Source organism: Pogona vitticeps, chromosome 6 (assembly GCF_051106095.1).
Source record: "Pogona vitticeps strain Pit_001003342236 chromosome 6, PviZW2.1, whole genome shotgun sequence".
NCBI lineage: Eukaryota > Metazoa > Chordata > Lepidosauria > Squamata > Agamidae > Pogona > Pogona vitticeps.
In genome coordinates, this window is record NC_135788.1 from 65357713 (window position 1) to 65374482 (window position 16770).

At 36.9% G+C, this 16770-nt stretch overlaps 1 protein-coding gene across 2 annotated transcripts in view; it reads left to right on the forward strand.

Annotated features, from left to right (window-relative positions):
* VPS41 (VPS41 subunit of HOPS complex) overlaps positions 1-16770 on the forward strand; it is a 158584-nt gene that overhangs the window by 48480 nt on the left and 93334 nt on the right. For both annotated transcript variants that reach the window (XM_020788161.3, XM_020788162.3), the window contains one exon: positions 12508-12582. In XM_020788161.3, coding sequence (XP_020643820.2) covers positions 12508-12582 — 75 coding nt within the window. The remainder of the gene's footprint in view (positions 1-12507; positions 12583-16770) is intronic.

Consider the following 16770-nt stretch of genomic DNA (forward strand, 5'->3'; position numbering starts at 1 on the left):
ATGTTGTTCATTTAACTACAATAGTTGAATTAATGTGTGACTCTGTGTGAAATAGTGTCATATTTATTTATTTATTTATTTATTTTATTTTATTTATATCCCGCCTATCTAGTCAATAGACCACTCTAGGCGGCTCACAACAGGGGTACAACAATAACTAAAAATGAAATTACAAAGAAGAAAACTTTCAACCATGAAATTATAAACTAAGAAAAAGAAAAAAGGAAAATCAGGATTAGCTAAGGGGGGGTGGGGGGAAGGCCTGCCGAAACATCATTGTCTTTAATTGCTTTTTAAAAATACCCAGCGAGGGGGCCGCGCGAATGTCCGGGGGAAGGTTGTTCCAGAGGCGAGGAGCCACCGCCGAGAAGGCCCTATTTCTTGTCTTCTCCTTCCGGGCCTCCCTCGGCGTTAGGCTCCTCAACCTCACCTCCTGGCTCGCGCGAGTGACACGGGTAGAACTTGGTGGTAGAAGGCGTTCCGCCAAATAGTGTATATATTGGGTTGAGTAGTGGTCTGAATGAGTACTGAAAGGAAAAAAGGAAAAAAGACAAACTTTTTTTAAAAAAGGAAGGGGAACAAAAGAGGGAGAGAGAATGGGTGTGTGCTGGAATTGGAATTGGAATTAATGAGTTTTTAACCTTAGCAGAGGTGGTATATTTGCAAATGCCAGATAAAATCTGATAGTTTTTAAGGTGTCACAAGATGTTTTGTTGTTAGTCTGCAACCGCCTAATATGATTCCCTGACTTTAACCCAGACTTTCTGCAAATGCAAGTGTTAGCTAATTTTGTTTCAGAGTCCTGCTTTGATGTTTAATTTTGTTTGTTTATTTATTTGATCTCTACACAGGCTTTCGCCCCTTTAGATATCTGTGTCCAAGGAAAGAGTCCAGTTAATGCTTTAACATCTGGGTTCTAGTTTCGGCCTCAAACACAGTGAGACAACCTGACTGGAATAGGAAATAGGAATGGGGGGAAAATTTGGGGCATCTTTTAACAGCTGTTGACCATATGCTGATTATTCAGATTTGGTCCTTTTTCCTTCTCTTACCAATATGGCTGCCTCTTTGTCAGTGATACCTGCTTAAGAATAACTGATATGTGTTCTTGGATCCCAAGCATGTGACAGACTAGTTTTCCCTTGTATTAGGGTTCAGTGATTTGAGTGAGATGAAATGTGTCAAATGTGTTGAAAATTATGACTTACAGGCAATGGGGAAGAAAAGCGTTCTAACTTCATTGACAAAGGAGGATGCAGAAGCGATTTACAGCATATTAATTCCAAATGTCTCTTCATCTTTTCTTTTCCTCAAAGACTGTCTACAATTTATTAATATAATTATTGCCTCAACTGACATCCTTGTAGATTAAAGAGCTGTAGATGTGAGAGCTGTGCAAACGCATTTAGCTAAGTAACAAATCAAAAATGCTTTCAGAGAGGAGACAATTCATGCCCTGTTGCCAGGTGTTTTAATAAATACATATTTAGAACAAGTACAGTAACAAGACATGTCTTGTGCCCACAAAGTCTTGCACTTTGCTTAGAGAGGAGAAAACATAGACTGCTTTGTAAGCATTGATTTTTTAAAATATTTAATAGTTTAGTGGTGATGCATGAATGTGGAAAACAAATTTGAATAGCTGATGTTTTAAAACATTCTTGGGCTGGGAGGAAATTGAAATCTTCTTTAACAGGTAACTCTTCGAAGGCTTTTCACAAATGGGGGAATTAAAAGGAAAAATATCATGAAATATTAAAGAACCACTCCTTTAGCTACAGAATTTTTTAACATGTGTTTCCATAGTTCTTCAAGGCCAAGACTTTTATTTTTAAATATTTGATGTCTGTGAGAACTAGAAAATTTTTGTTTAATCAGAATGGCAGAAAAAGTTAAAGTAGTCAGGTTGCCTCTTTGCAACACAGAAAACCCAGAGGTGTTTTCTTCATGTAGCACTTAGCCCTATTAAAGTTTCAGCATTCAGGAATGTAGGAAGAGCTACAGAATTGGACCAAAGTGCTAGTCTGGTCTTGCTTTCTGTTTTCCTTAGTGGTCAGCTAGATGCTTTTGTCAAGCAAGACAAGAAGGCAACAGGCCCTCTCTTGTTGCCTGTGCTAAATTTCTGATGTCACGTTCTTTGTCTTGGACCATAGAAGTCTGATTTTGGCATTGCAGGTAATAACCGATGACACACCTGATGTCCATAGACTTGTCCAGTTCACCTCCTAAAACCATATATGAAGAAAGAGACCAAAAGTTGCATGTCTGCTCTGATTTCTCAACAGGGTAGGATTTCTTGGTACAAGAACCATTCAGGGTGTTCTGAAGATATTTTTTTATCATATTATCCATGAAGTATGTCACACTTTGAAAGGCCTTTTAAAACCATTCCTTTGCCTGTTATCACTGTTTGCCCATGTTTTAAATAATACCCAGTCATTCCTTTGTTACATCTTTATTGATGTGTTACATGTTTTGTGAGTGATACAGTTTTGCATTTGACAGGAAAGCAAAACTGCCATAATGACTCTGTTGCTGTTATTAGTGTGAAGAGTAAGGAATTTAGCTAATTGCTGTTGGCAAAATAATGCTTCTCTTTTACCTCCTCCTAGCAGGAAAGCTTTCTTGTATTGATTTAGAAAAGAAGGATTTGGATTGGACTTTCAGATGTGTTAGCTTCGGCATTTCACTTGTTTTGACAGGTTGTGTAAATTTTTCTGTTTATTACTCTAACTGTATCATTTCAGTTGTCACTGACAGTTACCATAGAAGATGAAGCAATGAAATGCCAAGCAGGCCACAGAATGGAATGTTTACATGCTCTTAAAAACAATCTACAAGTATATGCTGGATATTGTCACAGTATTGGTCACAATTAAGACATACAGAGATCGATATGACTAGTACCTTTTCTTTGAAATGTCTTAGTAAAACCTCTAAATGCTAAGAATATCAATAGCCCTTGACCAAGACTGATATTTGTCCTCATATTTCTGGATACTGTAGCAAGATTCTGTTTGCCAGTGGGTTGCGGTAGGTTACAGTATGTTTAGGATGGTAAATGGGGAGAGGCTTCCTGTAGAATGCTCATATTCGTATCTTCTGCAAATGGACATTACTGGAATATTCAATTTGTGTCCAAAGGTCAGCAGGTTGTACGTTAGGATCTGCCACTGTAGCGCATGGGAGCTGTTATAGCTGGTCAACAGAATGCTATCAGGGATTGTAGTGATCTTGTGGACAGTGTTGTGAAAAATGTGAAATGAATGTACTTCCACATTAGGGGCTGAATTAACACAAGAGCTCAGAATCAAAGGTAATTTCTTTTGAGGACTTTTCCTTATATGTTGGCTCCTGTTTGTATATTGACCAATAGAATAATACTTGCTTGGTATCTCTTTTGGATATAAAACAAATCAAACAACCATTTCATGAGTGTGTGCTATATACTGTGTTTCCCCAAAAATAAGACAGGGTCTTATATAAATTTTTGCTCCAAAATGCATTAGGGCTTATTATTTTCAGGGGATATTTTATTTTTCCCATGTACAACAATCTATTTTTTTTCAAATACAGTAATGTCATCTTCTTCTGGTTGCTGCACAGTGGTAGAGGGTGGGGTTTCACTTAACTGGGGCTTATTTTTGGGGTAGGGCTTATATTATGAGCATCCTGAACAGTCATACTAGGGCTAATTTTCAGGTTAGGTCTTATTTTCAAGGAAACAGGATATTGACATTCTGAGAACATTTACTTCTATAGAGCCCAAAATATATGTACTAATTGGAAGATTCAGTGTCTCATGGCAATGAAAGTGTGCAAGTTAATGAATATTTGAGTATTGTAGGATTATGAAAAAGGAGGTGATTTGAATTTAATATTTCAAATGTTATGTTCATTTGTTATGTTCATTTGTCATTGGGAAGGCTAGTCTTACCACAAAAAAAAAACACCTTATTTGCCTTTTGCCCCCCCCCCCATAATAATGTTAGTTAGAAGATTGTTACACACCAAAATAAAGAATCATTTAAATATTATACAAGTATCTTCCTCTTACTTTCCTATACTTTGACTGGCATTTTCTTTTTAATGTTCTTTACATACAACATGTAGTTTTCTATAACTGGATATTGAAAGATTCTTCTTTAAGTGGTTTCTTTCATTTAGTTGCTAGAGGTGGAGTGGGTGGTTCCTTTATACATGCCAGTTATGTGTGTAATATGGCCATATTCCCATGACTTCATTTTGCGAGATCCTCGCTTTCCAGGCATGCTTACACTACTTTTACCTGGACTAGATTCTCTTTATCCAAGGGACAGGATTAAAATATTTTTAAAGGTTGGTGGCAGGACATTTGTACAGTGATCTCTGTTGTACACTGGTGATGAATATAGTTGTATTTCACTTTTGCCATCCATCTAGGCTTTGTCTTTGACAGGAATAGCTGAACCATGGGTTCTACTAAGGAGTCTCCTTTCTTTGGCATATTACCCTTTGATATGTTCCCTGTAGTAGGAGCTCAGCAGAGTTAAAGAGTCTGGCACAGCATAGTTTTTCAAAAGAGAGAGGAAGCTTATTAGATAGATGCACGTTTGCTAAATCCCAACAACCTTTTAAAAGTATTGGGGGGATTTGGAAGGGATTGGCTCCTAAGAAGCTTGTATACTGCTGATTCCCAGAATCTTTTTCTTTCTTTCTTTTAGCTGCATTTTATGCCTGTGCCTACCATTTTTCCTGTGACAGAAACAGAAAATGGGTAAAAATGCTGTAGTTCATTGGACTGGATAGTTGTTAAAATGTTACAAGTTCACAAACCTTATAAGGTGCTTTCTCAGAATAAAAGTAAAGAGACAACTTTTCAGATTCAGCTTAACAATTAAAATTTGTGCTATGCCTATTCTAACTTGACCCTAACCCCAGAAAATAGCTAACAGTGTATCTTTGCCTTTAATATGAGTATATAGTGCTGCATACAAAAAGAGTGTTTCCAGAGTCTTGCAGTTATAATAAACTATTTATCATTAGCTTGGCAATTGACTCTACTATATTTTTGCTTTGCTTCAGCTTTGCAGAAATTGCACTGGATATTTTAAAATATACTTTCAAATGACTTTTTAGATTTCTGGTTAGATTGTGCTCCTTCCTGTATGTTGGCACTTATGATATGGCCTCTCTCAGACCTTGAGAAATCATATCAGTTGGAGGATTTGGGAAGCTGCAGTCAAAAAATAACTTTTCAAAGCCCTGTCTCCTCTCCATGCCAGTTTTGTTAGTGCTAGAAATGGGGACGGGAAGAAAATGCTCCAGCATCGTTTGTAACTTCCAATATTACTTAAGTGATTAGCTTCCACCATCCTGAGAAGACCTCAGAATTTCTTCCGATGAATGCTCAGGTGTTTTCTGAGTCAATTGCTCTGAGAGCATCCTCTCCCCATGTAGACTATAATGTTTCAGTTTCTATCCGATGGCCCTGTCTAAAGGAAAAACACACACTTTAGAATCAGCTTTTGAACTGCTTAGAATTGGTGACAAACTTAATACTGTGACTTGCAATCTCTAGTTTCATTCACTGTTTTAGAATGGAAAAGAAAGGCTAGATAAAGAAAAGACTTTGTATTGTTAACAGTGGGCTGATGTGCTCATGTGCTCAAACATGAGCACTTAGAATTATTTCAAAGTTCTATCATTAATAAAATGTTGTTTGCTTTCAGATTATTTTGTTCCAAGAAAGTCAAAAGCTCTGGCATTAAAATAGGATAGCAGTTGTTATAGAAGGTGACATTGATGGGCTTCCAGCCCTTTGTTGCCATAAGGAAAAAAAGGCATGAGTTCTTAGGAATCATAGAAATCATAGAAAAGTGAAGTTGGAAGGGGCCTGCAAGGCCATCAAGTCCAACCCCCTGCTCAATGCAAGAATACAATCAAAGATGAAAGAATGAAAGATGTCATATCAGGAAAATAACATGATGAACAAAGCACATGTGTAAGGCTATCTTTTTTCCCAGTGAGGGTTAGATATTGTCAATAATAAGATTTTTATAGCTAACAGCTTTTTTTGTTCTAGCAGAGAGTGAACTGCACTCACTTTAAAAGTCATGTCAGGATATGTGGTTGTCCATTATGGCATTCTGCTAGATCACAAAGCAATTCAAATAAAATTTGCGGTGACAATTCTTGTTTGTCAAACATTAAAACAGTAAGTGTGTGATTTCTTTGGTCTTGAAGAGTTGGCCTTTAATTGCAGCCTTCAAGAACAACCTGTCCTTCATCATATTGGAAAGTATCCATGGGTTTGAAACATTCTTGATGTTACATATGCCTTAATTACCTTGGACTGTGCCACTTGCCCAAGGCCACACAAGCTGGATGTTCTCCAGGAGGCACAATGAAAGATTGAACTCACAACCTCTAGCTCCACAGCCAGATAACTAAACCACTGAACTATCCAGCCAGCTAGTTCCATTACACATATGGAAATGCAGGAAGAAAAATGTCCCCCCCCCCCAAAAAAAGAAAGTTGTGTGGTAAAAATTATTATAACATTAAAAATTGTTAAAACAATAAAAAAATTTTGTTTGGTCCTTACACAAGAAAAATGTGTTTGTGAACATCATAGAGCTGATTCATCTGAATGCCACTCTTACATGAAAATAGTATTTTCTTAGGTGAGTTTTATTAAAACAAGCTTATTGTCGGGGTGAATTGCCATAAGTGTAAATGTCTGGAGAGAGATTTCTGAGCACTATCTGACCATGTAATTAGCGTTCATAAGCTCAGTGTTGTCCTCCACTAAAGATAGGTACATCTTTTGACTCATACTTGGCCAACTGTTGCTCATCATTCCATCATTAAGCTGCTCCTTGCAGCATAATGAGGGATCACAACCCAGTAGTAGAACACACATTTTGAATGAATAAAGGCTCGGGTTCAGTGTCTGGCATTTCTTTTGAAACCAGTGAAAACTGATCAGTTTAATGTAGTTTCTAATTTTAGCTTGTTGGGCAAATTGCAATTAAGCTAACTATAGTTTCTTCTGTTTATGAAACAGAAAGAGTGGTTAGCTTGGAACCGAATGTTGTGCTTCTGGTATCCTTGAGAAATTTAGTGCCAAGCCTGGACATGGCTGTAGCTTTACAGATTTTTGTTTTCCTTAACCACAGCCTCGTGGTGCAGTGGTTAAACCGCTGTACTGCAGCCAAAACTGTGCTCACACGACCTGGGGTTCAATCCCAGGTAGCTGGCTCAAGGTTGACTCAGTCTTCAATCCTTCTGAGGTCGGTAAAATGAGTACCCAGCTCGCTGGGGGGGGGGGGGCCAATGTGTAGCCTGCATAATTAACTTGTAAACCGCCCGGAGAGTGCTTGAAGCACTATGGGGTGGTATATAAGCAGCACGCTTTGCTTTTTGAAAAATCATTTTATACATACTGGCCAGATTTGCATGTCATGATAAGTTATGAATCACCACTTATCACAAGTGAGGCATTGTTCTCATTCAGGCAACCTGAGTTTCCCTGCTTCAAACAGCAGCAGTTTTAAACACACTGAACCTTGCCTATAATGAGAACTGAAAGTAGCATTCTAGTCTGTCTCTCTCCAGCAAACTGGAGTCAACAACAAACAGTTAATCATACATTACTTTTCCAGCTAATATAGGGAGAAAGAGAAACCAGAGTATTGGGTGTGATGTCATGATAAGCCAATCCCACCTCACCTATGTGCAGTGAGTGATTGGATGGTGTGTGTCAGCACACCGCCTTTTTTCATAATTCTTTAATTCTTAAGAATAGTGATAAACATACAAATGTTTCTGGCTAGTGATGGTATTGTTCCAATATAATGGATATACCACTATAGTAGTCAAGAATGATTAAAATGGTTGGTTTCTGGATCCTAATATTTATCATTTTGCTTTGAAGAAAATTGTAGAATTGGTAGAGTTTTGAAGATGACATTCGGGATGCGTTGAGAGTATTTCTTTAAAGATTTGAGTGAAGAATGCTTCATAAATTGTGGGTATATAATCAGCAGGTTCCTCCTGCAGTAAGCGTAGCGTGCCATAAGTAGGGTTGAACACTGCTCTGCCTTTCACACTTCAAATCTGTGTGCTGCATGCTTGTTAGCCATGGCTAAAAAGCATGAAATCATACAGTCAACTTTTAAATGTTTAGAATTCTAACTCACAAATATTTCCTCTCTCCCACGATCGGAATCAAATGCAGTCTTAATGTTTGTTATTCATTCTGCCTCCCATCCATGGGGATGCAGCATTTGTGAAAGAATCAATTATCCATTTGTTAGTCAGAGGAGCTTTACAAATTATACATTAGCAGATTGATTTCTCAGGTTCACCGTTGAGGGACTGACACTATAAGGTGGGATGATGATGAGCATCTGGGGAGAAGAAGTTGCCACACAGTTAAAATAGGCTCTTTGCCCATGAATTTATTCCTAATTGAAGAGCTGACATAATCCATACTAAGTGTATTTATTTCAGGCATTTTACATTAGGTAATTGATTATCACACAAGCTGTGTTTTGCAAGTGGCAGCTTTTCTTCAAATTTAGGGTTTTGCAGAAAGCTTTTCTTATAAGATACTTACCAGTCTCCTCCCTGCCAAACATAGAAACCATTTCTCCTGAACTTTCCCCCACCTATTAAAGTTACATTTTGTTCTAATAGTGTCAGCTTGATGTTATTGATTTCTCTTGAACAGTCAAACTTACTTATAGTGTCCAGAATTCCAAACAGGTCTCTGTGAGAAATAAAACAGTAACTAATGGTAATTCAGTTGGGTCCATTTATTCCTCCCTGACACAGTGTCCTGGATTTCCTTCATGAAATCCTTGTTTTTGTCCTCCAGTAACTCATCTAAGCCCTGAAGTTCTTTCAAGCCAGATCCTTCTGTACTAATTTCCAGGCTTAATTTTAATTGCATTCATGTCATATACAGTATATTGTGCTGTATAGTCAGTTTGAAGTTGCTTTTGCTTATTAATGAGCTACTTCTTTTGATAGATTTGCTTTTGGGAGTGCTGATGGAGACCGTATTGGTTCTGCAAACTTGTTAGTTTCTCCCTTAAGTTCTCCCTTCTTCTAAGAATTGAAAATAACACCTGATTGACTGCTGGAACTGATTCACTATGTTGTTAAAGAATAGTTATATCACTTTTTGGTTGTCAGAAACTGGTGAAGATAACTGTTCCCCCCAGGAGTCCTACAAATATTTATAGATCTATAAAGGTTATAAAGCAAAGAACAGATTCTATGATTTGTCATAGCTGACATCCCAGTAAAGGGTTAATCTCAAAATGAAACCAGTCAGTCAGTAACAAGCTTGTGCCAACTCATCTGAGTATCTCATTATAAGCATCTACATTGTTGCAATAATTATAGGCAACTTCAAAACTTGCTAGTTCTGTACAAGTTTTCTTTATTTACATCATTTCTAGGTTCCATACTAAAAATAGCATTTCCAAAAAATATCAAAAACAGTCTTACAGTTGTGAGGAAAAAACTGTAGGCACATTTGCTTAAAACCAAAAGTTATACAGTTAGGCAAAAATAGTAGGCTCAAATATTTAAAAATCTATAATAAATGAACATAAGCTTTGGACAATTACTTAAGTCAGAAAATACATCTCCATTGTAAGTTTCTAGCCATACAATGTCCAGACAAAAACTTTAGTCATGTTTGAAGCAACAGAAGAAAACACATTAAAACACAGGAGCTCATAGACTACAAAGGCAGAGAATACATCTCAATAATTCATTTAAAAGTAAAAAGCCTTATAACTTTAAATGAAAAGCATGAAAAAGTATTTAAACTTTTGAAATAAAAATATACAATATAGAAAGCATTACTTAGCTCTAAGCATGTTATTAACTCAGAGAAAAATGTTTTCTCACCAAGCCTTAGCCAGTTAGAATATATGTTATGTCCATGAGCTGGCTGCTCTCAGACCTTCTGTGGGGCATATGCTCCATCTCCATTTCGCTCCATGAAGACAAAGCTTGTGTCCTTTCCATTTTCTTCGGATAAAATGTCTCTCCATCATATAGCAGTACGTGAGTGCTCTCTATTTATAGTATGGTTCTGCGATGTTAATCAAAATAAACAGCAGAATGTAAACTTTTCAATGAGAAGCTCAGATGCCAAAGGCCACAGGACTTGCCCATCTCAGACCCAGCAAAGGCCAACTTCTTGCATCTCCAAGGCCTGGCCTGCTCCTGGCTGTTTCAAGGTCGGAGTTAAATTCCCCCTCCCTTAAGCAATACTGGCTAGAATGATATAATTCACTGACAATACAATACATTGCATGTTACTTTCATTGATACTACAGAATATATACAATTTTATACTACTTTAAAACAAGAATTGTTAATTATTAGTCTAAAGCCTTATAAGTGACACCTTTCTTTTCTTTACTTGCTTATCATTAAATGAACAGCTTAATATATCTTTAATCATTTTCTCCTTTTACACTATTCTGTAAAAGCTTCTGCTGTTACAACATATTGTTATTCTCATTTGCTTAACACCAGTTTCCACATTTATTTGGTGATATCTCTTTGTCAATTAACATTAAAGGTAAAACAAAACACGGAAGTTTAAAACATATTTCCATTTTTTTCCTGTTGTCTCTGTTTCACATAATGTAAGTGATCAGTTGTTTACAAGCATCTATTGTTTACTTTTTTTCATCGCAAAAACTGTCATGAAACTGAATGAGCTGCTTCTGCCTTGTTATCTTAGTTTTGTGTTCCAAAAACAAGTGAGGATGTTTTGGTTTTGTAACATAAATGATCTTTAGAGAGCACTTTCCAATTGCACTTTTACCTTTAATGCACCTTTCTGAGGCACATTTTAAAATAACTTTTCATTTTTGGGGCAGTATTTCTGCACCGCATAAATCCAGTTTTTTGAACACTGACATGGCCATAGGAGCCCCCAAATACATTGTAAGTTAGAATCACAGTAATAAAATGGAATAGAAAATAATTGTTAATACAATAAGTAATAAGCCAATTGTAGCCACTGAGATCAGAGTCTTGCAAGATAACCACCTCTTGACAGAGTTTGGGAAAGTCTTTTCGGGGGTGGTGTAACTTGCCTAATCTTTATAGACTATAAATCTTTTGGTAAAAGTCATAGAGGTGGTAGGATTCTAGTAATTGTAATCTTTTAAAAGACTTTGGTTTTTTTTTAACCATTCACCTCCAAGTAAGCAAGCGAGAGAGCCAGCCAGTCAAGATCTGGAGGAGGAGTACTCCGTAGCCTTAGCACCAGTGCTGAGAAGATTTTGCCCAGGTTCTGGTGCACTGAAAGCAGATGGAGCAAGATTACTGTTACTGCTGATCCTAAAATACAAACAGACTTGAGAAACAAGATGATTCTTCAGTCACTCATATCTGAAATTGCTATGTTCAATGGTGATAAGCACCTCAACAGAGCATCAAAGAATGATGGAAGAGACAACAACCCTCACAGCTTCTAAATGTAGTGTTATCTGCCACCAAGAGAATATATTCCACATTATCACACTTTTTAGAAAGGTGGCTTGTAGTCAGTGCCATCTTAATGCATAATATATTTTGGCATGCTTGTAACTACCAACTTTTTTCTCCACCTGCTTCTCAGTGACCAGGTGAGGTCTTCATAAAGTGCTGCTCTTCCCATCCCACCTTCCAGTTCAGGCCACAAATTAGTGATGAAGATTAATTTCATAGTTAGACTTATTTGTACAACTGATAGTTCTCTGCCATTGTGTTTCTAAATAGTGTTCCCAAAAATCCCAGAGTTTCTTGGAAACTTACCAGACATTCCTCAGTGAGATAGCTAGTCGTGGCTGGCAAGGTTGTTCACTGTTACCAGTCTTACACTATAATATGTGGCATCAGAAGCATGTTACACTATAAAAGGTGTTCTAGAACCCTTTACAGTGGTGCCTCGCTAGACGATGATAATCCTTTCCACTGAAATCGCTATTTAGCGAAATCATTGTCTAGCAAAAAGCAAATCGTCGTCTAGTGAAAATCGGTTTGCAAAGCAGGGACCAAACATTGTCCAGCAAAATTCCCCCATAGGAATTACTGTTTTGCGAATCACTATAGCAATCACAAAAAGTCAATGTCTAGCGAAAAAAAAACTATCATGCGGGGTAACTGCCTAGCGAGGCACCGCTGTATATGTTTTACGACATCTCTGTGGTAAAGTTAACATGGGAAGTGTTCTCTGAACATAAATGGTACAGTATCACTGTTAATAATCTATTATGGCTTGCTGAGATGCTTTTCATACATATAGCTTTAACTTTGCTGTCCAAGCAGATGGAAAAAACAGGTTAAATTGGTGATGGGTTGTTTCATATAACTAGTTGGCTCAGTTCAATTTGTCAGGTTAGAAATTCTGCAGGGCTGGTTTCTGTCCTGGAAGAAAGCAGAAGCAACTTGTACTTCACAACTGTGCTTTTTAAAACATTCTTTCCTCTCCCCAACTTTTAACAGAGTCCTGTTAAGATCAATCAGATTAGCCTGGATGAAAGTGGAGAGCACATGGGTGTATGTTCTGAAGATGGCAAGGTATGACAAAAGCATCTCTTTTCACCTTTTCTCTTTTGTAGTGAAGCCTTAAGATAACAGCACCTTGGACCACCTGTTGTATCAGAATTACTTGAAGAAAACTCATAATTAAAGTCAAATATATTTGGTCCAAATATGCCTTTAGAAAAGTAATTACAAGGAATGTCAATAATGTTACTGGTATTAAGCTGATTAACTGCTGTGGCAAGGGGACATGTCACTGTAATCATTACTCCTTTGGCAGTTATACTTCAGTGACTAGTCTGATGTTCCTGCAAGACAGTAGCCTAATGTGTCTCTGCTATAAATCCACAAAATTGGATTTTTGTGGGCAGGATTTCTGTGGGCTGGTGCTTTTTTGTGTCTGTATGTGTTTTTTCCCCAGCCTTATGATTGTTTCCTCTGAAATCTTTTGATAAGCAGTCACAGTCTATCAGAAGAATATAGTGTCTTACAGTGACTGTGTTAAACAAATGTGAAATCAATACGTATAATATATGTACAGTTTCCTTAAAGATGTGGCACCTTCTTCCTCGACAGGAAACATACATCATTTTGTGTACCGCACAGCCAACAATTATCAGTGTTCCCCTAGAACATTGAGAGCTATGACATTTTAGTGATTTTGGTGATCGATTTCTCCACTTATTAGAATGTCTTTGTTTATTTGTTTGTTTTTAAGTTTGTGACAGTCTGTGCTAATATTGGTTGTGATGATGAAATTCCAACCATAACCTATTCAGGATGCTTTTTGAGGGAATAATTCTACTAGAAGGCACATTGTATTAATGTCACTTCTCAAGATCTGTCACATTTAACAGGGTAGAAGTGGCTGTTCCTAATCACATTCTTAGACAGGATTTTTAGGACCATTCACTGAGCAATTTAAGCTCAGACAATTAAAATGAATAATTATGTATACACAATTTTTTGTTTGGGATCAAAAAAAGAAATACATCTGTTCCATTTGCTTACTTTTCAAGCTTTTAAGAGAATTAGATTATGTATCCAAGTGTGTTGTTCCCCAAAGATACTTTGATGGGACAATAATTAACACAGTTGAGATGCTGTTGCTGATCAAAGAAATCGTAGAATTTTACAGCCAGTAAGAGACACTCGTAGGAATAATAGGGTTGTCTAAACAAAAAGAGAATAAGCCAGTAACTCTGTAAGAATCAAAACTGTCCTACCATTGAATTTTTAAAATTTACTTCATTTCCCTCCTTTCTCCCAAAGAAAGGACTCGATGTGTTGTATAACATTTTTTTAAAAAAATACACATACGTTTAAAATCATAGTGAATTAGAATATGAGTATTAAAAATGATTAAACCTTTAATAATTTCAAAAATACCACTAGTTTAAAACAATATTGAATACATTTAAAACATGATAAAAATAGAATATGCTGCATCTTTCACTAAAAAGTCTGATTCTGCCAGGTCTTTCACAGATCAAAAACCTGTTTAAACAGAAAAGACTTCCACTTGCCAGCCAAAGGACAGTAAGGAGTGTTTTGATGTCTAAGAACTAATCTTCAGTTTCAGAAAAAGAAACTAGCAAAGAGACTGGCTGAACATTTGAACAGAGGCTGCAAAGTATGCTTGGAAGGACAGGGAAAGGCTTTAGAAGTCATACATTTTAGTTCCTTAAGTTGTTTGTTTGTTTGTTTGTTTGTTTGTTTATTATAATTATATTCCACTCTCTTTGTATTAGCTGGCATTTCATAACACTATCTTTAAAGGAGAAAGGTTTCTGTGATGATGTCAATTTTATTTCAACTCCTAGTTGGGAGCATGTTTCCATTTAATAAATAATTTGCCTGGGCCACAGCAAATTGTTTATGTAGGCCAGAGGTAGCCAACTGCCAAAGAATCATGGGCTGCATGTGTGTGAGTACTATGTGGACCTGTTCTGGCCCCAAGAAGCCCTTCCTGAAAACCAGGAGTGACCAGAAGTTATTTTTAGGTTTTTTGGGGGGGGGGCAAGTATACTTTCCAAGCATAAATCATGATGGAAGAACATGCTGAAATTGGCACTATGGCCAAAAGATTAGGCAGTGTTGTACGTCCTAGAGGAGTCAGGGTCATGAGGGCTGCTTGGTAGGTTGGATATCAGGCTTCTTCCACACCTCACTTGGGGCAGAATTCCAGGATAAAGAGATGTTGTTTGGGCAGTAATTTATTACAAATGCCTCAAGTCCTTAAGTGTTTTATTAACTGTTCCGAACATGCAGATGTAAACATTTTCTATTCTGCACCTTCCATTCCTCAAAAGAAATAGATTTGGCTGAAAGACAGTCAGTTGTCAAAAGTCAGCTAGTAACTTAACAAATTGAGTAAGAATTCTGTACTTCTCCTTACCCTTCAGTCCTAATCCCACATTTTATTCACTTGAAATAATCACTGGATAATGGGAAAGTTTGCTAAAATATCCAGTTGTTGCTTCTGCGTCTTGGAGGGTTGTTGTTGAGAAATTTCCCACTATACTACCTCAGTATTTAAATCCAGTGACCAGTTGCTAAAGACAAATGTGTGTTACAATTGTGTGTTACAATTGTGTTAAAATGAAATAACCAATAAGCATGTTCTCCAAGGGGAATAAGTTAATGCTTATAACATACTCAAAGTTAAATCTTAAAGTATATGAAATCATCATCATCCTAGTAATTATCGACCAATTATACACCTTCCAACAATGTTCAAGTACTCACAAGAGTACTTGCAAGATACATATACAATTATTTAATTGAGAACTCCTTGTACCCAACTGAACAGAACGGTGATTTTAAAAAGTTAAGAGACATGAAAGATCAGCTGCTTATTGATAAAATCATACTAAAGAGTGCAAAAAGCCAAAAAACAAATCTTAACATAGTCTGAATAGAGTGGTCGAGTAGACCAGATAGGCGGGGTATGTATGTATGTATGTATGTATGTATGTATGTATGTATGTATGTATGTATGTATGTATGTATGTATGTATGTATGTATGTATGTATGTATAAATAAGTAAGTAAGTAAGTAAATAAATAAATAAATAAATAAATAAATAAATAATATATTTTGGGGGATTAGTAAAAATATTCAGAAGTTCCTCAAGGAAAACATGAAAAAATGGAAAACTGTCTTAATGGCCTATGATTAAGACATTGGGGCAATTATTATCAAAAGAGGAATATTTCAAGGGGATTCTTTGTCATCACTGCTGTTTAACATCTCACTAATCCCCGTGTCAATGATTTTAAATACAACTAGATTTGGCTACCATATTTCATAACAAGCAGGAAAAATCAATCATCTGCTATACAAGGATGATTTGATACTATATGCAAAAAGTTCCACAGAGATAGAATTACTGCTAAACACAGTGCAATGTAGTGAAGATATTAATTGAAATTTGAAATTGACAAATGTACACCTCTGTCTGTATACTATGACAAGATCCCAAAACTGGATGGAATAGAGTTTTTAAAAATGACAATAATATAAAATCACTATCAAGTGATGAAATTTCATTATAAATACCCTGGAATATTGGAATATAAGATATGACAAGCCCTGCCAGATTAGGCCAAGTGCCCATCTAGTCTAGCTTCCTGTATCTCACGGTGGCCCCACCAGATGCCTCTGGGAGCACACGAGACAACTAGATACCTGTCTCCTGATACTCCTCCCTTGTATCTGGCATTTTGAGGTACCTTCCTTTTAAGTCTGGAGATTATACATCCCCATCATGGCTTGTAACCTGCAATTGACTTTTCCTCCAGCAATCTGTTCAATCCCCTTTTCAAGCCATCTAGGCCAGATGCCATCACCACATCCCGTGGCAAGGAGTTCCACAGACTAACAATATGCTGAGTAAAGAAATATTTTCTTTTCTCTGTTCTCAGTCTCCCAACACTCAATTGGAATAGATGTCCCCTGGTTCTGGTATTGCATGAGAGGGAAAAGAGCTTCCTCCATCCACTTGATCCACCCCCTGCATAATTGTATACATCTCAATCATGTCCCCCCTCAGGTACCTTTTCTCTAGACTAAAGAGCCCCAAACACTGTAGTCTTTTCTCATAAGGGAGGTGCCCCAGCCCAGCAATATATAAAAAGACTGCAGAAAACCTTAAAATCAAAATTAAATGGTGGGAATACAATCAAAGCCATAAACACATGGGCAGTTCCAGTAATTAGATA